At 35.1% G+C, this 22,722-nt stretch overlaps 4 protein-coding genes across 4 annotated transcripts; 2 read left to right on the top strand and 2 right to left on the bottom strand.

The window, feature by feature from the left end:
• The first annotated feature begins 1,342 nt into the window (after positions 1-1,342).
• On the top strand, positions 1,343-3,094 carry LOC113768904 (protein BREAKING OF ASYMMETRY IN THE STOMATAL LINEAGE). The gene is made up of 5 exons (XM_027313408.1): positions 1,343-1,430; positions 1,663-2,009; positions 2,122-2,202; positions 2,719-2,891; positions 2,986-3,094. Exons 1-5 carry the CDS (start codon positions 1,343-1,345, stop codon positions 3,092-3,094), a joined length of 798 nt encoding a protein of 265 aa, XP_027169209.1.
• Positions 3,095-4,730: 1,636 nt separating this feature from the next.
• Positions 4,731-8,177, bottom strand: LOC113768084 (protein MICROTUBULE BINDING PROTEIN 2C). The gene is made up of 5 exons (XM_027312319.1): positions 7,770-8,177; positions 7,560-7,643; positions 6,048-6,371; positions 5,359-5,577; positions 4,731-5,193 (listed from the first exon to the last, which is right to left on the bottom strand). The coding sequence occupies exons 1-5, from the start codon at positions 8,010-8,012 to the stop codon at positions 4,963-4,965; spliced, it is 1,101 nt and encodes a 366-aa protein (XP_027168120.1). The 5' UTR covers positions 8,013-8,177; the 3' UTR covers positions 4,731-4,962.
• A 4,967-nt stretch (positions 8,178-13,144) lies between these two features.
• LOC113768958 lies at positions 13,145-16,097 on the top strand. Its single transcript, XM_027313456.1, has 4 exons — positions 13,145-13,217; positions 14,336-14,899; positions 15,246-15,661; positions 15,852-16,097. The coding sequence occupies exons 2-4, from the start codon at positions 14,384-14,386 to the stop codon at positions 15,955-15,957; spliced, it is 1,038 nt and encodes a 345-aa protein (XP_027169257.1). The 5' UTR covers positions 13,145-13,217; positions 14,336-14,383; the 3' UTR covers positions 15,958-16,097.
• Positions 16,098-16,754: 657 nt separating this feature from the next.
• On the bottom strand, positions 16,755-19,684 carry LOC113767514 (elongation factor 1-delta-like). Its single transcript, XM_027311632.1, has 8 exons — positions 19,578-19,684; positions 18,685-18,794; positions 18,494-18,610; positions 18,270-18,363; positions 17,956-18,079; positions 17,573-17,686; positions 17,149-17,310; positions 16,755-16,977 (listed from the first exon to the last, which is right to left on the bottom strand). Coding segments are annotated over exons 2-8 (699 nt in total). The 5' UTR covers positions 18,771-18,794; positions 19,578-19,684; the 3' UTR covers positions 16,755-16,975.
• Positions 19,685-22,722: the final 3,038 nt, after the last annotated feature.

Genomic DNA, 22,722 nt, shown 5'->3' with positions numbered 1-22,722 from the left:
CAACCATTTAAACGATAAATGAGTGCAATAATTAGCACATGAACTTGAATGATAATAACGGGAGATTTGAGAAAAAAATTTCATAAAATTTAAATATCACCCCAAGACGCCTCTTACCCTTATCGCGCGGAATAGTAGAGTAGTCATATTTCTAATGTATCCTTCCATGTAATAGATCTCGTCTCAATTGTAATCATCCGGACGTTCAAGGTGGTACTTGCACTTGCTCAGCATTAGCTCCTCGTCATCATCAACGGAGGGGTTCATTACTCTAATAGTGGGACTTGAGAAAATAGGAAAATAGTGGGACTTGAGAAACAAAGAGGATGCAAAGAAATTTATATTCAAAACTCTAATTCTTGGAGCCTAAAAAATGTCCATGTATCAATTATATTTTTTATTATTTTTTATTTTGCTTGGTTTTGCATGTGTCCTATTGCAAATTTTCCATTTTAATATGTCCTGTAAAGATCAGATGCATGAATTGAATTAACATTCATATTGGATGACGCTATCTTCATAAAGCATAATTGGTTTCCGCAAATGGCAATTGTTCACTAACCGTTGATCTAACGGTCCACAAATTTAGTCCTGTGCGACATTAAAAATTAAAATTTAATTAAAAAACTAAAAATTCCTTCATCGCAAATTTTGTCTGCGGCAATAGGATTGAGAAATTTTTTCCTCCAAATCACGACTGTTGAAATATATTAATCAACGGTGATATCCGATTGAAATATAAAATTGTACCGATTCTTAAGAACATAAAAAAAAAAAATGGATTGAATTTTTTGTTGCACCGATATTCCACCTGCGACGACCCTTATATCATCCATCCTCCCACCACAACACCGCTTTTATGATAATTTTTTATTTCAACAATATTCTGAGAAATTCGCCTTTATTTACCCTGACAGCTACAAAGCAGGGATAATTTTTTTTTTTTTTGTCAAGAACAACCCTTTTGAAATTTTTAACGTTGTAGGCTATTGAATGACTTGTGGGAAATTTTTTAGGAAAGTTATTAGTAGAACCAAATTATGGAAGGACAAATGATAGAAAATTTGCTTTGCATGCTCAATGCTCCTTTATGGACAGTTGCCAAGTAATGCTCCACGTTTTACTCTGGTTTCCATAGCAAGGAATCATAACTGGCTCACTGTCATTAATCACAGTAGGAGGAGTCATAAAACAGACCAACTCCGCTTGATGCATAATTCATTTTCTCACCATATTTCAAATTCAAATCACCATTTCTTCTATCTCTACCTTTCCTCCATAGATAGATCTTTCTCATTCGCCACTAACCATTTTATCTTCAACAGGAAAAAGGGTTCAGAGAATGAGCACAACCACGATTACACAGCTTGTGAGATGGCGAGTAAGGCATTTGGCAGCATGTTTGTATGCATGCAGGCTTCCTCTTATAGGTAACAAGCAAATAGAGCTAAACAACCCCAACTTCACCTGCCTAAGCAATAGGAATAATCCGTATAGAAATCCCGACAAAAAAGTTCAGTCCAATTCTTGATACATTTAGTACATGTTTCATAGTACATGGTACTCTTTTTTTTTTCTTTCTTTGGACCTTCGTTTATTTCTTCGTTTCTTTTTGGTCGACATGTTTTATGGTTGATGTGGCTATTTGTATATCTTGTGAAGATGAACCGGATTGCTCTACATCGACTGATGAAGTGCCAGAAAAGAAAATGGTTTTCGACCCTATTGGAGAGGGTAGAAGAAGTGAGACCAGCAGACAAAAATTAAGAAGAAAGAACCGAGATCAGGAGAGGGCATCCCCTGAAAATCCGAAGCAAAAAAGCAGTAGCAGGAGAAGCGAAGATAGGAGGGGTGAATCAAGCATGTCAAGTTTTGCTGAAGAAGAATACATTGTTTTCTGCTTTACAGATGATGGAGAAATCCAGATGGTTAAAGAGAAAAGGTCATCAGAGGCATCTCATGGCACGATTAATCCTGCCAAGGGACGTTCAAGGAGGGTAAATGATACGGTTAGCAATTGACCTCTTTTTTTGCTGTTGCTTCATTTGCTGTTTTTTTTTTTAATTAGTTAATTAGTAGTCTTAAATTGTCTTATCTTCTTACTTCGAGACAAAAAAAAAGACGCAGAATTGTGGTGAGAATGCTGAAGAAACTTCCATCCCTAGCCATGTTGCAGGAGACACTGCCCTCTGCGATGAACATGTAAGGTTTCTTCTGTCCCCATGGATTTATTTATAACTGATAGTACAGAACATGATATTAATAGCGAAATACTGACTAATTGTCACATTTTACAAACTTGCATCCAAATCAAAATCAATGTTCAACTTGACAGGATCCTAACATGTAATTTGAATAAAGGATATTTAATTGCATCAATTAAGTAATTATTAGATTATCTCAATCTTCACCACTTGATCCATCCGGATGTTTATAAAATTTTATTTGTTGATGGTTAATGCACTGACAAGCATGATGTTTAGCATTTAATTAATATTGAAAGTTTTCATCATTTGATCTTGTTATACCATGTATCACCCAAATCTTGTACTCACATTGTTGCAAGAAAGAATGTGATGTATACTATTGGAGGCTGAAATGCTGCGATTTTTACATAAACCTACTCCCACAGAATTCTTGAAAACTGTAATTAATTTCTTCGGGAAATATCCTTGAACCCAAAGAGTGAGAGTAATTCTTAACAAGAAAAGACTGCAGGCTGAAGAAGAAGGAAGCAATGATGTAGAAGTAGAGTGCATTCCTGATGAGATCAAAGAAATTAATCACTATGGACCTCATGAATGCAGAACTTTGTCTTCCATGTTATCTGTAGCTGAATCAAGTGATTCCAATCAATCGGATGCCAGCACAGGTTCATTTGCCTTCCCAATGTAAGTGAAATAGGTGAAAAACCAAGTGAGTGACATCAATTCTTGAACCATTTTGGTTAATATCCCAAAGGTGAAGTAATGATACAATGTGCAGATTGGGAAGGGATTGGATGGGCAGCCCTGTTCATATGCCGAAGCCAGAAGACGTGCACTTGCAGAAGCACAAGGCAAGGGTTGTGCGTCTTAATTGTTGTAGATTCTGAGAGGCTGCAGTTGTCTCTCACAATCTTTAGCTCCCACAAATTTTATACTCTTACTTTAGTTTCATGGTAACAATTAACATTCTATTTATCCAACTTTGCTAGTGATGTTACAAAGTTTTGGCAAGATTTTCTTTAGTTATTATTTAGCTTTATCAGCTGCTCAACTGTCTATTGACTGGAATGTATAGGCTAATATCACACCATGAGAGTAGAGTTTTGGCTCACGACCACAAGGACGCGAGGTTGAATCATGTAATGGCACAAATGAAGTCCATTGGATGTCACTGATTTCATAACTAAACTTGGTGTTTATTTTGTAAGTCTACGAGGTTGAATCATGTAACGGCACAAATGAAGTCCATTGTAACTGATTTCATAACTAAATTTGGTATTTATTTTGAAAATCCACGAACGAATCTGAACAATTTTTACCATATAGAACATAGTAAAATACAGCGCTAAAGAGTGGGAACATATTTGAACATGATAACTTGTTTGGATTGTGGTTTTTCGCAAAAAAATGTTTACGTTTTCCATGAACACATTTTCTAATTACTTTTTTATCTCGTGTATATCAAATCGCTACAATTTTTTTTTTCTACAAAAACTCTTAAAAATAGCAATTCAGTTTATCTTTTTGGAGCTTCAATGTAATATTTATGTTCATTGATTTTTCAAATGTTATGTATATGTATTTGTGTCAAGTATGATGTACTTTTTGTTATTAGTGCAAATATTGAAATGAAATTGTGCTTTTATAACAAAAAAGGGGATAATTTCACAAATCTCCCCTGAGGTTTATAATAATTGCAGGCGGTACCCTTTATTTAAAAAATTACACTTACCTCCCTTTATGGTGTTAAAATCACAAAAGTAACCTTCATGACTTGCTCAATTTAACACCTCCATGATGTGATGCACTTTTAAAATTAAAGTTAACAAATCGTTAAAAAAGAGAGAGAGAAAAAATAAAGAAGAGCAAGAATAGTAGATTCTTTCTTGTCCTAACCACTCAAATGACCTCAGTCCAATATTACATAACATTGTATTACTTTGAAAACAAATTGTAAATTCTTACAAAATTGGGTTGCTTACTCAATTTTTGGTTCGTCCATGTGAATTTTTTTTTTAATTTAAGGGAAGAGAAATGAATTCGATATCTAATTTTTTTAAAGTATGTAGCAATATATCATGTTCAAAATTACATAGGAATTTTATTTCTAAGGAGAAAAATCAACTAAGGGAGATACAGGATTATCAATGGGGATGTTTTGCTTATATCAGCAAAGTGAGCCCAACGTACCTTTTAAGGGAGGTTAATGTAATTTTTCAAACCTAGAGGGTACTCCCTACAATCATCATAAACCTCAGGGGAGGTTTGTGTAATTATTCCAAAAAAAAGAATGGAGTAGCACTTAACGCATTAGAGAGTCCTACAAGAATGCTCGAGTCTCTGATCTTTCATTGAAAAAAAAAATTGAAAAATGTTATTGCCGAATTAGTTGCAAATGCAAAGTTATAAGGATGAGGACCAATATCAAGATCAGAACAAAATTAAACGAAAAAAAAAATTAAGCAACATTTTCGAAATGCGCCTAATTATTTTCCAAAGCATATAAAGAACAACACCTCAGAGTTAAGAAGAATAATACCATGTAATATGGGCGTGTAACCACTATTCAAGAAAGTAACATTGACCACAAATTAGTACACATTTCATTTTTTGTTTCCATTCAACATGTAAAAGCACAAGAAGAAAAGGAAATGACGAGCAATAGTTCACTCACACTTTAGTAAAGAACGATATGCACCTAATTATCAACAAGCAGCCAAATCTACAATCATCACCTCAAGCAGGTACACCTAAATTAGCTAATAGAAACTGTTTCTGCAATAATTCTTGAAACTCCATCATTTGGATTTCCTTTGCCACCGCTGGAACTCTTTGATCTCATAACAAACGACTGCAGATGCATCCTCGCACTTGCAGCTGCAGCAATAGACTCATCATCCTGCTTCACTTTTGCAGCCGCAACAGCAGTGGCATATGCTTCTCTTGCTGCCTCTAGTTTTTGCATCTGAATTTCATCCAAGTCATCCTGTATAAAAGAAATATATTTCAATTGTAGACAACATAGCAACCAACAGATGTCTAAGATGCCAACCCTCCCAACCCAACACAACCACAGCGATTAGAGTTGAATAACACGTAGCAACAAGAATAACCTCACTAAAGAGAGCACCACTAGGTGGCATTGACTTACAAGATCAGGATTGTGATCTGAAGCACAAGATACAGCATCATAATCTTTAGCAGAAAGGGTAGAAACGTTTCTTGCCAACCCTTCAAATACCAGCATAAATGATGAAATTTCTCCTTGCACCCCTTTAAGATCTTTCTGTAGCTGTTCAACACGTTGATTGGATGTCATTGCTTCCCATTGTAACTTCTCCACAGCTGCTTGTTTGTCAGCTAGCTTAATCTGTATAGGAGATGTATAGTCAGCAATGGTTTACCAGACGATCACATGCTTTGCCAGGGTCAACCACACACACCAACCAAAACCACAGATACTAGAGTGCAAGAAACACCTAAGTACTCAAAAGTGCAACTACACAAACTACGAGCATGCAGCGTTTTAAAATTCTTGATACAAAAAGGAAGAAACCCAGAAAGGCAATTATTTTCCACAAAGATTACATTTACGCCACAATAAATGAGAATTAGCTACTGTAAACGGAAAAAAGATATACATACTGGATTCTTCCATTATGAGGTTGCTTTGGCAAACAAGAGTCAATGAAATACCAATTACAGAGGCAATAATGAGAAAGTTTCCATACTTTTTTTGTGGGTAAGTAAAAGATTCCATACTCGATAGAAAGGAAAAATGAAAAACTTAACGAAATAAGAGAACTAATTATGCACCACATGCTAGCATTAGAAACAAACCTTTGTATCAGCAAGTTGTACTTGGGTGGAATTTAGTAAAAACTCCTTTTCTGCTGCTTCAGTTTTCAATTCATTTAGCTTGGCCAGAATCTCAGTTTTTGAGATCTCTGCTGACTTCAGAAGTTCATCTTTCTCTGATAACTTCCTTTGTAGATCCAGAACTTGTTCTCTCAAAACCAACAATTCTTCCATATCCTTTTCTGTTGGTGATAACCTTGAAAGCATAGATGAGTTGTCAGCAATTCTGTCTTGGTTATTCCTGTGGTCCTTATTCCTTTTCATAGGAATAGATTGAACTCCATTCCTCGCCTTTACTTCAGCTGTCTGCACCAAACATAAACATCACCACTGAAATCGACTAAAATGAAGCAAAACTAGGCTATCATGAACCCAACTGTATAATGAACAAAAGAACATACAAAGATTTGAAACTTCATATAAAATGAAAGCATTTTAATTTTTCTTTTAGGGTCCCAAGAAAACGAAAGTGGGGGGTTGTGTGTGCTAAGACTTCAAGCTGATCAGCAGGCATGACCAATCCCAGTTAGGGTGTTCATGAAATCATTCACAACATGGTTGGAGCACCTACCACCATAAGATAAATAGAAGAACAAGATAATTAACACTTCATGTTTTTAAACGTAACCTAATGTGCTGCCAGCTCGAAACTATCCTAAGCAAACAAAATTAAGAGATGTAAAAAATTTTTATGCAAAATGAGAACAATTAAGTGAACGCATTTTTCAGCATCGAGCAAGTAGTCTGGAATGGTAAGAGTTTTACAGTCCCCAAGCCCATTTACGAAGATAAGCCTGAAGTTATGCAGCTAAAATTCCAAGGTAGGATTAACTAGAAAAGTAAAAATTCCTAGAGCTAAGGTTGGAGAACCTTCTAGTCTGTCCAATTGCAAAGGATTAAAACTGAGGCATGCACTCAAACAGCCCCAATAAGTGTATCTTATTTTTAGATGATAAATGTTGGTGTTTTCCAAAGTATTTCTAATTAGTTCCAAAAAAAAAATCTCGGTTGTGCACTTGACCAAAAATTTCACTCATCCTATTCTCCAGCAAATATGGCAGCTTATCCTCCGCTAGCAGTATCCTTAATAAACGCAGTTCACTTCTCATAATTGAACCTCATTGCCCAATGTGTTACAACACAGGTCAAGTCAGAGTCCACAGCCACAATACTAAATAGTAAGTACATCTATAACCCACTACATGCTTGATAATGCAAAAGTCACATTAATTTCAATTCGAATGATGAACTTCCATAATTTTATCCATCAGACCAGGCAACAGTTTGACGTCCCCAACAAAATAAGTGAGTTACTAGTGCAATAAAGCAGAAAAATACGCATAACTAAAACAGATGAACAAGTGAATTAAAGTTCAAATTCCATTTCCATCATCTTCTAGCAAGTAAAAACTATGCATAACAAATACAAGTATATAAATATATATATAAATATATATATATAATAAAGTAAATAAATAAGTAAACAAATAGTACCTTTCGAGCAAGTGATTCTCTAGACGGTGTCTTGGTATAGATCATTGAACCTCTCCGAGTAAACGAAGGATTCACCTTCTGATCCTACACAATAATTTCCCAAACCAAAATTTTCAAATTCAACCCTCGCGCTTCACATTAATTAGCAAAAAAGAAAAAAAAAACAGATTTAAACTTCAAACAAGAATAAAAAAACAAAAAATTACTTACAATGAGTGACTGAACGAGGGGGACCATTTCGACGAGGTCGTTAAAGAGGACAGGGTCATAGCTGCCGGCGGCTGAGGCATTGGAGAGCGCAGAGAGCGTACGGTGCAGAGAAGAAGGAGAGGAGGATGCCGTATGATGGAGGCGAACGTCGCCGGAAAGCCACGAGTTAGGTTCAGCCGTGCCGGCGGCAGCAGTTGCTGAGCGGTTATCTTGTAAATCTACCAAATGTTGGGGCTCAAACATATTGTTTAATGGTACTTTAACAATTTTACAGATCAATTGTAATTACAGATTCGAGCCTCAGATTAAAATTGGAGGAGTAAAATTCGGGAAACAAATGTTGTTGAGAGAAAATTTTCAGTTTTTTTGCTTTGAAGAAGACCGGAGAGAGAGAGTGGGAAGAAAAGTGAAGGAAAGAGTGAAAGAAAGAGACTTGGGACTTTCAAATTTTTATTTTGAGAGATTTCGGACAATTTGAGCGTTATCTTACGGTGTCGTTTTCTATTTGAAGGGCAAAGGTGTTTATTACGTCACGTTTTGTCGTCAAAGCGTCAAGGAAAAGAAGAGAACCCACAAAGATATCTTAGGACAAATATTTAGTGGGCTCCAACGTCACGACTAAAATAAGGAAAACTTTTTTTGAAAATTCTTGAGAGAATATTTGCTTAACACATTTTGAATTCATTTTTATTTATTTACTTAAGGAAAACTTTTTTTGAACATTCTTTTGGGAATATTTGCTTAAATTCTATAGTAAATATTTGCTTAACACATTTTTAAATGATTTTTGTTTATTTAATTACTTTTTATTTTTTTTTTTAAAAAAAAAAAAGAAAATTAGTAGGCAAGAGTAAGGAGATTAAAACTCAGGTCATTCAATTCAACCATTAGATGAAAACCTCCCCGATTCATAAGATTTCAATGTTAACTATTAGATCAAAGCCTTCTCGACTGTTTATTTAATTACATTTTAACTCACATAAATCACATTTAAAAAAAAAAAAGCTACAGTAGAAAAGGCAATCACATTTAGTACTTGAGTTTTGGTTGGAGTAGTTAGTAAGTTAGATCTGAGTGAATTGAAATTGGGCCACTGGAGGTTGACAATCCTTTTTAATTTTCCTTTTGTTCAATTTAGAGGGGCTCTTAGGTTAATTATTGACAATAAAGGAATAAAAGATAAGAGCATATTTAATTATAATTTTAACATATTAAGAATTTAGGAACACCTATATTCCGTTTCAAAGGATTTATTTCAACAAAGGCAATTTCTATTTCGGACACCCTTTTGAAATTGAAACATATGGAGCTTAAGAGTTTGTTGAGAAAAAGAAACAAATAGAGTAAAAACAAAACAATGCAACACTTTCTGACAAGAATGCCTCTAGTTAGAATGACCAGGGCGGCAAAGCTCATTTTTTTTATTTTTGTTGATTTTATTTTAGGAAAAATAGTTCAAAATGTCCTTCACTTTTGAAATAGTAACTCTACGTCTCTTACAACACTAAGTTGGTAAAATTTAGCCCAAATCTAGGTTTTTGACCACTTTCTACCATCAATCTATCACGTAACCCATACATGGTCATTTTTTTTGGGCAAAAAAGTAATATCTCATTTCTAGCTAAATAAGTGACCCGATACATAATTATTTTTATCCCTAAAAAGGAAGGATCTAACCTAAATTATATTCATTTTACTTCAAAAATGTGAGATTTGATCTAATTCATATTCATTTTTGCCTCTAAAAAATGAAATTTAACTTTTTTGTATATAAAAAATGACTATATGTGGGTCATATGGTGATTTTAAGTTAAAAATGGTCTGAAACTTAGACTGGAATAAAATTATGCTAACTGGAATTGTAAGTGACGTAAAATTAATATTTTAAAAGTAAAGGACGAAAAATTTTATTTGGTAAAATATAAGAAACGTTTTGAATGATTTTCCATGCGACTTGCTCTTCAGCAATAGTGAGTGCTGAAAGGATTGCATCTACACATATTTTATGGCTTTATATGACACAAAATTTTTGCCTTTTTTTTTTTTGAAATAATTAGAAAACAGAGGCAATGAGAGTTGAACTAGCTTTAGAGCTGGCAATTTGTCCCAAGTCCCAATGGGCTACCCATGCCCAAAGGAACTTTGGGCGGGATGGGTATTATAATTTGGTATTGGGTTTAAGTTGGGACACATCCCAACTATACCCATTAATGAATGGGAAAGGATGGAAAATACTTGGGTACCCATTGGGCTCAAATGGCAAGGGCTCCGTTTGGATTAGCTGTTTTTGGTAGGTGTTTTTGAAATATTTTATTGTAGCAGTGTATATGAAAAATTTTTACTATAAAATTTTTTTGAAATATTTGATATATTAATATGGATGGGATGTTTCTTGAATTATTGTATATTACTGTAACATTGTATTTGAAAAACTTATTTTTTGAAAAAAAAGTCAATCCAAACGGAATCTTAGATTCAAAAATTATCTTTAACAATTTTTATAGTCATACCAGCGAATATAATCTAGTAGTCTTCCTAGTCATTATCCACAAGAATTTCCAGCATTTCAGTTAGTTTAGACCTGTCATCCTTGGACAATGATAAGGATAAATATTCAACATCCTAAGGACCTTGGCCATCTTGATATATGTTGGAATATGGCTGTATATATATCTTTTCCTTTATTTGTTAATCCAATTTTTGGTGGGAATCTTGAGTATAAAGCACTTGCATGTTTATTTAATAAAACTAAAAGAAATTTAATAAATCAAAAATATTAAAATTATATAAAAATAAAAAATGAATTAAAGGAAAAAAAATATGTAGAAAATGGATTTGGGTATTGGGCGGGATCAATCTAAACCCATCCCAAAATGATCCCGCCCAAGTTAGTCCCAAAACACATATGGGTAAGGTTGGGCCCAAACCCATATGACTCGGTTCCATCTCAAACCCAAGCAAATCCCGCCCATCCCGCCCATTTTGCCACCTCTAACTAGCTTTCTAAATCAAGAAGACATAGCCCTTGTCTGGGTTACATATTCAACAATTAATATCAAAGGGCCTTTTTCTTTTATTATTATTATTATTATTATTATTCAGATTAACATCTGTAGAAATCAGATCTCTGAATTTTGTCTTTCAATCAGATAATAATAACATAAAAATGAGCAATATGTCTCTGAATTATTTTTGTAAGTTCAAGATCCTACGTGCACATACACCCTAGCATAACAGCAACATTGCTGCATTTCAATCTGTTCTTTCTTATTGCAGAAGAAGAGTTGGAAATTTTAATAACTCAAAGCTGGATTTTGATGTCATACTTGGAGAGAGAGCTTAACCGAGTTAGAATAGAGAAATTCATACATATTGTATCCAATGCTTTATAATCTGGAGCCCTTTGAAAGCCAACTAAGGTTGAAACGAGTTGAAATATAACTAAGGTTTGTTTGCTTTTACGATAGTGCGTCTACAAAAAGAGCACTTTTAGGGCTTTTTTTTTTTTTTTTTTTTACAAGAAGTTCATAAACAACACCTAAATTAACCCATAAGATACAATCAAAAGGCAATTGCTGTATCAGAAGTGCTTAATTACCATTTTTTGATAACTAATTTTTCGTAATTTAAAAAATACTTGTAACAGAAGTGCTTTTTTATTAGCCATCGCAACCCCAGATAAGACTTATAAAAGAGACATATATGGATTTAAGAGAGCTTGCCCTTCACATAATTGCATCACAGAATTAACAAAATTACCATGTTCGATTTTGTATTATAAGTAGTTATTTTTCTTTCTCTCTCTTATAATTTTTCCCCCTTCTTAGCTTGGGGTTAGAGGTGTGGTTGGCACTTGGTACTACTATCATTCATAACATGGCTGCAATCCTAACCATGGGATGTTGAGACTTGCATAGATTTCCTTTTTTTCCATGAAATTGTAGACAGGACCCCAACCTGTTCTCCTCACCATCACACTACTGCTTTTATATTAGAGTTGCGAGGTTGTCATCGTGATTTAAGTTTGTTTTGCTTCTCAAAAAAGGAAAGATGGAAAAAGAAAAGGAATGGCCAACATGAAACATTACACATGGCATGATATGGTAACTTAGAGATAAAATTGTCAATTCAATTGAAACTTTTGTTGCTAACCATCTTAAGAAAAGGATTAAATGCACTCATTTATTGACCACCTTAATAATCTTCTACAAGTCTTACCATATAAATTAAAAAAAAGCTTTGCCAACAACTGTAGTTTGTTTTAATGGTGTTAATTAGTATTTGTCGGTCCTATGCATGTAACGTGTTCCTTTATTTGTCTAATCAACTATTTTGTAATTGAAATTTTTCTTTTTTTTGGGGGTTGATTAGTCCAAATTTGTTCTTCTCCTCAAGCTACTAACTGCTTCCTCCATGCTTGCCTGTAGCAGTTGGCAGCTGTTGTCAGTTCTTAATTGAAAAAGGTACTTTATCGCAGGCTTAATTATTTTTTATATTTAGTACTTTATTACACTTTTAATAGATTATGCATTCTTAAAGTTGTAGTTGAGAGTAACTGGTAGAAGAGATATTGGAATCTTTGTCCAACTCTGTAACAAATATAATTTTTTTTTTTATACCTATTTACAATCTGATTTTATGATCTTTCTGCATCCTTGTGTTACTAATATAATTAAAAAAAAAAAAAAAAAGTAATAGTTCAGCACGACCACCACCTGAGTTGGGATCTTCCCTGTTTCTTGATACCCCCTGAATTTCTTGAACTTGTTTAGAAGCTCAATATGGATGTTTAATAGTTGTACTAGAAAAGAATAAAAAAAAGATTTGTTTTTTTTTTTGGAGCAATAGCAGAAGAATTCAATGCTTATAAACATTAACATTTGATCAAAGGTTAGGTATTCTACCCAATCAAGTCATGACTTCTTAAATGATGAGACAATGGCGACAGCTGAGACCTGTCAACAAAGAATTCCTCCATTTCCTTCCAATTCTTTCTTCTCCTTCTTTTGTACTTGGGGTGGTTTGGGTGCCCCATGAGTTTCCCTTTGATGGTTTTATTTGCCTAAAGTTTTATTACTGTAATGGATAGCCGACCATTGATAGTCTGAGCTACTTTTGTTGCTTTTGCATTGTATTCTCCCCCCCTTTAAAGCTTTTATTTTTGCTAATTTTCACCTTTATATCAACTTTCTACTTGCTGGTACTTGAGCGATTCCTCACCTTTTCCCACACCTTTTAGAGGTTAAAAAGGTGGATGGATGACGATTTTTGCCAGTAACAACAAAGTATACCAGTGGTCCGGTGGAATTTTGCGGGTGATAACTCCTAGAGTGCTAACTTTATTTGTATTCCTAGCTCCCAGAATAGTACACAAGCTGCACTTGGTCGAGCTCAGCACATACTAAGTGGTTTCTCTCAGAAAGAAATTCATCGCAGACCTCGTAAATAGTAAGTAAAAAGCACCTTGAACTGACAGGCTTTTATTCATTTGATCTTTCTCCATCTATCTGCATGTATTCCTGTGATCTCTACTTTGTGAGTTCTCTAATAAAGCTGTTGTCTTGCGAAGTTCTTCGAGTACAAAGCCCATTTCTGCTGTTGTTCTTCTTGTGCCTGTTTGACTATGATCAGAATATATGTGCATCTGCTCTATGAAAAGAAGGAAAAAAAGGGTCGTTAAATCTGTGATTTCTACATCGATACCCTTCTGATTTGACTTTCTACCAGCTGTTTTCAAGAACATTGTGTTGAGAAAAGAGATTCGGAGTTTGCACTAATCAACATCACCACTTAAAAAATCACTTAGATAGATCATATGCAGGATTTCACAGCAGAGAAATAGAAATGGGGAGATGACTGGTTTATTATTTATCACAGACTATCTTCACAAAGGATTAAGGATGCGTGGCAAGATATGGAGGACAGACATGTGAAAATGAAATCAGTCCTCTTGACTGTCTGATTAGGCCTAACGTGATTGTTATAGTTCTGCTTAGGTGAATAGAGCCCTCTGAATTCCTGAAAAAGAAATTGATGAAAACGAAAGTCAATTAGTACTTGATTTCCAGCGGGAAGGTTTTTGACACTTTTGACACTCTTATCTTCCTTCCAGAAAGGTTGTCCCATAGATGTTTTTATCAATGTCAGTAGCTGTGAACCTTCAAACTTTTGCAGCCCTCATCTGCAATACGCAAGGGATGAGCTGTCATAAGTGCTTGATATTTTTCTGAGATTCACACTTTGATTTCTACAAGGAATTTCTTACATTTCTGTAGAAAGCAACATGTAAATTTCAAATCTTACTTAAGCACTCAATGTAGATCTGCAACGTAATATTTTGACTTGGAGGAATTGAGCTTTCTTGTAGCTTTCAAAGATGAGAAAAGTAAGCTTAATAAAATTAATCTGATTTAAAGACTAGTAAAGAAAAAAGCAAACCTGTTATTGTCATGCAAACTACTTGATGCATAAAAGATCAGGTCCAGTGGGCAAAGGCCTTCCTTTTCTTGCCAACTGTAGATGTTGAGCCAACCAAATCATTCGCCTTTAAATTTGTGACTTTTCAGGCAGCAGCAGATTTGGGATTTGAGGAACTTACAAATTCACACTACTATATGCAATTGGAAAGCAGAGATCCTGAGTATGGAGATTTGAGATGTATGGAGTGCGAAGTACCAGAAGTGGTTGTTTTCCTAAAAGAACATGGTTGCCAGATCTTCAAGGATTTGTGTATAGATGGGGAAGTGCCTTGTCATGACAAATGTTGTGTGGAAAACTGTGAGTTGGACCACAATAATATATCCAACCTGTTGAAGTATGAGCTGGCCAGAAACAGCAGAGAGGTTTCTGAAGAAATGTTGTTATATACTAGCATTTCAACTGGGGCAGAAGAATCTTTCTCTAACCATGATTGCATTCATGATGATGCCAAGCTTTGTGATGCTGAAAAGAAGCTGCTGATGGAAGATAAAACAGTTTCTGCTCATATTTCAACAGAGGCTTGTTCTTCTTCAGAGAAGGAATTATCAGATATACGAAATTTGAGTAATACTGAGCAGATCACCGGTCCCTCTCTTTCTCACTTGTTTAATTGCGAAGATCTTAGACTAGATCAACAACAGAATCATCAGGTACAAATTCTACATCAATACTCTGCTGTAACACCTCCAGTTCCCAAAGGTCTTTATCATTGTCTATATGGGCAAATTTGTTGTTTCCCTGTTCGATTCGATTTTTAAAATGGAATTCCATTGCTCAGTCTCTAGTAATGTTGTCAGCTATTTTCACATTGCCATACTATTTATCAGGTTAATTAGTTCTATGACAATCAAACTTTGACGATCAATCTCAATCTTGTTCACCAACATTTTTATACCAGTACTTCTACGAGACAATGCAGGTTAAAAGTGGCTGTCATAAATTACAGACTATCATGATCACCAAGAATATACCTGATTTGCATGGAATGGTTTTCAGGAGCATCCAAAGACGGAAACAATGATAGCGGACACTTGGTCAGCTGGCAAGGAAGCAGATTGCAGAAACTGCAATGGAGTAGATCTAAGATCAGAGGTTGAGTTGGGAGCCCAAAGAATAACAGATGACTCTGGTTCACAACCAATTACGGACGAAAGCACCTCCGAAGACAAACGCACCGAAAGCACCTGCGAGGCGGCGGATTGCATGTCAAAAGTACCATTATTAGCATCATCATCATCATCACGTCAAAATGAAAATACCGCAGGGCATCATCGAGAACTTGGAAGCTCTAGCTTCTCTGCAGCAAGCACTGCCTCTGGTCGATTAACGTTCTCTGGGTTGATACCATTTTCTGACAACATCTCCCTCCGCTCGAATAGCACAGCGAGCACAAGATCTTTTGCATTTCCCACGTAAGTTCCATCTTCTCTTCTTCTTCTTCTTCTTCTTCTTCTTCTTCCCTCTTGAACTCCAGAAAACTCTCGTTCGCTGTGCTGCTGACTCAAACCAATCTCAGAAAATTTCATGCCATTAATGTAGAATGTACATTTTATTATATGCATCACTAACGATATCTGTATTGAATCAATGTTGGTTGACCAGATTAGCAACAGAATGGAACGAAAGTCCCATAAGAATGGCAGAAGTTGACAGAAAGCCCAAAAGGCGGGGATGTTGGAGGATGTGTTTTACATGTTCGAATTTTTAGAGTGTTGTAAATCTCGTCCTGTAAAATCTTTACCAAATACTACATCATCCAGATATCAACTTAATATACCCTGTCAAGTGTGAAAGGCCACATATTTTTATAATTTTTTTTGTCACTTTTATAGTATACCCACTGAGGCAATATATACCGATTTTCTTCATCAAATCTAAGGCTGATCATGCAACTCGTCAACTGATTTTCTTCAAATCCAGACATTGAAGGCCCGTGAAGTTCCGGTTCCCAAAAAAAAGGGTTCATTTAGATCTTCACTACTTCGAAATTTCATTACTTATTCTGGTCCCCCAATACACTAATTTAGAAGTTCATATATCTTCAAAAGAACACAGTCCCCTCTAATTTACTGAATATTTGTTGCTGAATACGATAACTGAGCATGTCGTTAAGATTTGTTTAACCCACGATTTAGCCATTGACAATTAGTTGTACCATTAGGCAATCATGTTTATATGAATTACGAACCGTTTAGCAATTTCTGTAAAGATCCAACAAATTCGATTAAATAGAATAGTTGGGAGTAAAGATCCAAATTCCCCTCCTTGGAAGCTCTTCACAATCAACACAATCTTTAGAGAGGCAAGAGTCAGAAGAGAGCAAATTATCCAGAGTATGATTTTACTTTCTTGGGAAACATCCGAAGGTTCATTTGCGCCCAGCAAATAGACACCAGCTGAAAGGCACTGGGCTTGTAAACCGATAATTCATGAGGCTGATCCGTGCAGATGGGGAAGGAAAAAAAGGACACAGCAGACTAAACCGATATTTCAAAACAAAACAAATATTTTTTTGTAATCTTATAAAGCAAAGTTTTAAAATTTCAATTCAAAGGTGACAGCATATCTAGACTGTAGTCTTTGACAACAAAAATAACCCAAAATTCTTTAAGCTAGACAATGTCAAAAAGTCACAAACTACCATAATTTAGCAGAATACAAACAATAGGAACTTCCTGCCTGCTACGCCTCCAATAACTGTTTTCGTGCCGAGAAGATTCAGACATTTCTGTGAGAAGAATACAGCATATTGCCATTAGCTTTAGTCAAAGGAGAATAGCAGCAAACAAATGCACTTCAATATAATGTCAATCAATAAAACATTCTAGATTCTACAATAACAACCACCACCACCAAAAATAAATAAATAAATAAGAGCAGTATCAGAAGCAGAACTCACATATCTTGTTGAAAGCCACAATATCACAGCTCTGGATAAACTCATCACATGGTTCAACTGTAAGATAGTTCTCAATAAGATCATCAACCGACACCAGGTCATCCACAATGGTAAGCATGATTTGTAATTTTTTTATGCCATATCCAACAGGTACCAGCTTGGCTACAAGTCAGAAAAGGTAGAAGTCAGACGGAATCATTATACTTGACATTATACTTGCCTTTATCAAAACAGTGGCACCCACAGAACACAAAAGGATAGAAAAAGTAAACTTCAAAACACTAGACAGAAGTTGGGATTTAGAGGAGGTCCTTATTTAAGTACCAGTAAGCGTAACTCACAATTAATAAGATACCAGTTCCAAAAGTCTGTGCTATATTCAGTATAAAAACAAAGTCCAAAAAAGATGGGAAGAGAATCATACAAGCTCCCCAAAGCAATCCCTCCATTTTAACATTTCGGACAGCTTCCTCAAGCTTTTTCATGTCAGTCTCATCATCCCATGGCTTGACATCCATCAAAACTGAAGACTTCCCCGCTGAAAAGACAACAAGGGAATGAACCATTAAAATTGGAACAGGAAAACAAGATCAAGGATTAATCAAATAGGTCATCACACCAAAAAAACACCGCCAGCTGCAATAAGACCTTGTGGACAAACTTCTTGCAGTCTAATCCACACCAGTGAAAACTAGCATTCAAAAACACAGCAAAAACATAACACACAAACTAGATAAAAGCATGTCCTGGTTCAATCTCTTAGATGATGGCCTAGCCACATATATCAAGGGGAATAGTCACACTCACACTCTTTCTTTTTGGCAGATGCCTTTACAGCAGCAGCACGTTCTTCGGCAGCCTTCTTTTCCTCTTCAGTTTCTTCACCAAATAGATCTACATCATCATCGTCATCATCCACAGCAGCTGCTGCCTGTGAATCAATTTTTGATTTCAGTGCATTTGTATCATATCCATGGAAGAGGCAATTCACAGTCCACATTTTCTTGGTTATTCGTTGTCATAAAAAACTTTTGAACATGATAAATAAGGAGAAGATCAAGAAACAAAAAGAAACAGGAACTAATATTGAACTCAACACACGAATTAAATTCCTAATACACCTTTGTATCAGCAGCAGGAGGAGTAACAACAGCTTCCTCTGTGGCTGCAGCAAATCCTTCAATAGTGACACCGCAACCTTCCCCAGATATACCACTGCAAAATAACAGGTTGCAGAATGTTTAAAGGAAACTTAAACTATGATAAATGACAAACAACATTAGTCCAAAAAGAAATATCCAAGTTAAGGGTACATAATCAATACTAAGAAGCAATTAGAACTTACGAAATTCTTAAAAGTGCATCAATGTGTTTGAACCACCGAGATACATTCACAAATTCAGATGAGGGTGGTTTTGAAAGAGCAGAATACACAGTAATATCATCCTTAGAAGCCTGGTACCTAAGGCGACAACTCGGAGACATTAGCCAGAGTCAAATAAAGACTGCTCTACATGCAGCTAGAGAACAACTTACCCTGTGATATAACTACGTGTCAGAAGGTACTCATCAAGCTTCTTAAGGCCAGATTCTGACGTTAGGTTGTAGAATGCGACAGCCATTGGTAGAATTCAATGTAGATCTCTCTGGAAGCAACCAAAAGCACAGATTTAACATTTTTTTCCTTTGAAATTCCCAAACATGATTACATCAACAAAAGAGAAGGGCATCTAGGTAGGACATTTGATTACCAAGGATGAAACAAGAAATATTAGGTAGCTCAAGCGAGAGAAAATTACAATTCAATTTGGGAAAAATTGGAATTTTGAGCTTTTTTTTTCCCCAATAAATGGTTGTGAACAGAAGTATAACATCAATTCAAAATACTTTGCCCATTGATGAATATCGTGAAACTCTTATCACTTCTTCCTTCGATTTGCATCTTGCTATTCTGACAACTATTTCAGCTAAAGCTACGAGCAAATCCCACTAGCAGACATCCGATGAAACACCACTGCTAATAATTCCTAATTTAGCATCTTTGTAAACAAATATCCCTCGACCAAAAACTGTGCTACTGCTGGAAATCCAAATTCGAGGATTCTAACTAAAATAAAAACAGAATTATCCATCTTTTTTACAGACTTTACCTTACTTTCTCGAAATATTTGCCCATTTTTTTATCAGAAATCCACGATACATATTAATTATTCCAACTAAAAATCCCAATATTACCACATAAAATACTCAGTAAAATCATGAATTACGAATGATATCAGACAAATTCAACCGTAAAAAAAAAAGCTGACATATAATTTGTTTATTTATCCAATCTATTGTTCGAATCTTCGTTCAAAACTATAAAAACATGTGCAACATTCATAATTAGCGATTTATACATGAGCTGTGTATTTGAAAAAGAAGCTTACTGGGTTGCCGGAGGGAGAGTTGGGCAAGCTGAGATCTGAATAGACGGTGCGAAAAGATAAAACGCTACTGCAGGTTTCGTTGGTTTAGGGTTTTGAGCTTTTATATCATATTGGGCTCAATAATAATTTATCTCTTTTGCCAGTTATGCAATGTGCGTCGATTTTTTATTTCTTAATCTCCACAGAAGCTGGAGACCACCAAATTCAAGGCCCAAGTCTACGTCGGCCCAAGTTAGCCAACGTCTTTCTTTGGTTGAAGTGATAAAACAACCAAGGTTGAGGCAATATGAATTAGAGTTTTTGAGTCCCGCGATGATGAAAGTGTATATACTGTTGGCATATATAAGATCTATTTTTAGTTTAATTATATATTAGTACTCATCCTATTATTTGTGAATTATTCATTATAATGTTGTAAGTTATATTTATTATTGATTTGATTATAAAAAGAAGAAGAAGGAGAAAGAAATAATTGCTTGAGAAAACAAATAGTTTTAACTGGAAGAAACAATTAAGTTTAAATTAAATTTGAGTATCTCTATAGGATAGCCCTCAATTACAAAAAAAAAAAAGACCCAAAAACTAATGACAGCAAGTAATTGAGTTTAGTAATATTAGAGGTACTATCGAGCCGAGTCGAGCTCGAGCAGCACCATACTCGAGCTCGAACTCGATCAGAATTAGTGCTACTCGAGCTCCAGCTCTAGCTCTAACGAGTAAAAAAATTTGGACTCGAGCTCGAATAAATATCAATCCCGATCTACTCGAACTCGAGCTTGAGTTTTAAAATAAACTTATAATTTTTTTTCTCAAAATATATAATATAAAAACTCGATTAAACTCGTCGAGCACTCGAGTATTTTTATTTTTGGAGCTCGAACTCGACTCGTTGAATGTAACAAGTAGCTCGAACTCGATTTGACCGAGCTCGAGCCAAGCTTTTTACCATGCCGCTCGCAAGCTACTCCCGAGCGGCTTGACTTGATTGCACCCCTAAGTAGTATTTCATATCAAATGTTGGCTCTAGAGATATCCTTAATTTACAATTTAAAGTTAACTTTGTAAAACCTAGGCACCAAAATTTGACCGTTTGAGACAATCATTAATTTCTCTTTTACGAGAAAATCACTTTTATTGTTGATTCCAAAAGTCCAAATTGTTCTAATGACGGATTTAAAATTAAGAACCTGTATAGTAATAACCAACTTCAATTACGAAGTCACACTCTATTAAATTGCTAAGCAATTCCGCCTCCATCTTCTATGTGACGTTAAAACTTGAGCGGAGAGTGGACCATCCTACACCGTTCCCTTGATTGGACAGCATTGAGTTTTTTTTCCAAACTTTAGTATGGAGTAAGCTTCTTTTTTTTTTTTTTTTCATTTTTTAGCTTTAACCCTCTTTTTTGGGACAATTTTTTCAACTTTATCCTTATAATCACTTAATTAACAACGTTTAATATCCGATCATACGTTGCCTATGTTACCGGCCAATAATTTAATTTGTTTGGATTGCTTCATATTTTCCCAATTTTATTTGCTTACATCATCTTTACAATTTCCAATACACCTTTTTATCTTCCCAATATCTTTTTATCTCACATACATCACATCACAAAAAGTGCTACAGTAAAAATATCCCAAATAATCCCAAATAACTTACAATCCAAACAGATAACTACATTCAACTATCAGGAAGTTCTACCAGTAGTATTTCTTTTGAGTATCCTGCTTGCGGTTATAATTCAATAAATTCCCGTCACATCATTTAATAATTTAAATTCTAAAAATCACGAAAAGGCTGATATTTCCTTTTATGCATCCAACAGTAAATTAATACGTTACTGTACGGTACTCGAAAGGTACTATGAAACTCTCTTCGCCTGTAATTACTCACAAAACAAATATTATTTGTAACTACCAAATTCGTTAAAATTTTATTCAAAAACATTTAAAAGATCAAAGCATTAGTTCCCAACCATGAGGTAAATGGAATCCAATGCATAAATTCGTTATGAATGTTTTATGCGTACCGACTCATTTCATGTAAAAAATAATCATAATTTTTCTTAAATTAAGCAGATACAAACGCAGGTTGCGTCCTTATCAGCAGTAAATATAGAACTGCAACATAACAAACGCAGGAGCAAGAGTTTTTGCTGTTTGGGGGGGGGGGGGGGTGGGCCGGTCTCTCTCTCTCTCTCTCTGCAGTCTATGTCAAGAAAGAGACCCACTTGTGCACATGCAGCAGAAGTCTATAGACCTACATGAGCCAGTAACTTCCAACCAATACAAGCTGGTCCCACTCTCCAGTCTCCACTCACGCATAAGTCTCTAGACGACTAGACCATCAGAATCCCCCCACTTCCCCTGCACTACAATTGCACCGCACGTCATCCATCATTTTAAGTTCGCACACATCACATCACCATCAAACTACCCCTCCCGCCCTGCTCATTCCTTCCCTATCTCCAAGTCCCCCCCCTCCCCCAACCACACTGCAGTTTTCCCACTGTATAAAGCTACCTGTTGTGGATAGACGACTATTTACTATCGCTTTTTTTAATTCTTTCTCCTGCGATAAAGATTTCCATTGTGCTCATCAACAGCAGAGCTGCACATCACATGAGTCGTGCGGATCGCAAACAGCTCGACTCAAAATTCCAACTTAAACTTAAGTCCGTTTGGCAAGTGAATATTTATCTTAGGTTGTGTTTGGATTGCATTTTCTGTCATTTTTCATGGAAAAATTACTGTAATGATTTGATATATGTGAGGGAAAAAGGTGATAGGAAAATGTGACCACGGAAAACGATAATATTTTCCGACGAAAACAAGCAATCCAAGACTTTACTGTAATTTACTATAGAAATTTTTAAAAAAAATTTTGAAATATGTAAATTTTTGAATATTTTGAAGAGTATAGTTTAAAATTTTTTTTGAGATTACTGTAACTAAAATTTTTAAAAAACTTGTAACAGACAAACTTGACAAAAAACTCGAGTGCCAAACAGCATCTTAATGATACTAGTTTACAAGTGGATTCGATTTTATATATGCATATTTTACTAATAAAATAATATATTTTAAATATTTTATTAATTTTTAAAATTTATTATTTTAAATTAAATATTTATTTTTTATTT

Source organism: Coffea eugenioides, chromosome 4 (assembly GCF_003713205.1).
Source record: "Coffea eugenioides isolate CCC68of chromosome 4, Ceug_1.0, whole genome shotgun sequence".
Lineage (NCBI taxonomy): Eukaryota > Viridiplantae > Streptophyta > Magnoliopsida > Gentianales > Rubiaceae > Coffea > Coffea eugenioides.
The sequence above is the reverse complement of the archived record's forward strand: the minus strand, read 5'-3'. Positions and strand labels throughout refer to the sequence as shown.

Coding starts and splice junctions, on each gene's coding strand:
- LOC113767514 (XM_027311632.1), bottom strand. CDS start 18,770: ATGGCTGTCGCATTCTACAACCTAACGTCAGAATCTGGCCTTAAGAAG. Junction 18,611..18,684: donor ACACGTAGTTATATCACAGG/GTAAGTTGTTCT, acceptor TTGTCGCCTTAG/GTACCAGGCTTCTAAGGATG. Junction 17,687..17,955: donor ATCTGCCAAAAAGAAAGAGT/GTGAGTGTGACT, acceptor TTGTCTTTTCAG/CGGGGAAGTCTTCAGTTTTG.
- LOC113768904 (XM_027313408.1), top strand. CDS start 1,343: ATGAGCACAACCACGATTACACAGCTTGTGAGATGGCGAGTAAGGCAT. Junction 2,010..2,121: donor CAAGGAGGGTAAATGATACG/GTTAGCAATTGA, acceptor ACAAAAAAAAAG/ACGCAGAATTGTGGTGAGAA. Junction 2,892..2,985: donor GGTTCATTTGCCTTCCCAAT/GTAAGTGAAATA, acceptor TACAATGTGCAG/ATTGGGAAGGGATTGGATGG.
- LOC113768084 (XM_027312319.1), bottom strand. CDS start 8,012: ATGTTTGAGCCCCAACATTTGGTAGATTTACAAGATAACCGCTCAGCA. Junction 6,372..7,559: donor GAGAATCACTTGCTCGAAAG/GTACTATTTGTT, acceptor TGTTTGGTGCAG/ACAGCTGAAGTAAAGGCGAG. Junction 5,578..6,047: donor TACAACTTGCTGATACAAAG/GTTTGTTTCTAA, acceptor TCTCCTATACAG/ATTAAGCTAGCTGACAAACA.
- LOC113768958 (XM_027313456.1), top strand. CDS start 14,384: ATGCAATTGGAAAGCAGAGATCCTGAGTATGGAGATTTGAGATGTATG. Junction 14,900..15,245: donor ATCAACAACAGAATCATCAG/GTACAAATTCTA, acceptor AATGGTTTTCAG/GAGCATCCAAAGACGGAAAC. Junction 15,662..15,851: donor AGATCTTTTGCATTTCCCAC/GTAAGTTCCATC, acceptor TTGGTTGACCAG/ATTAGCAACAGAATGGAACG.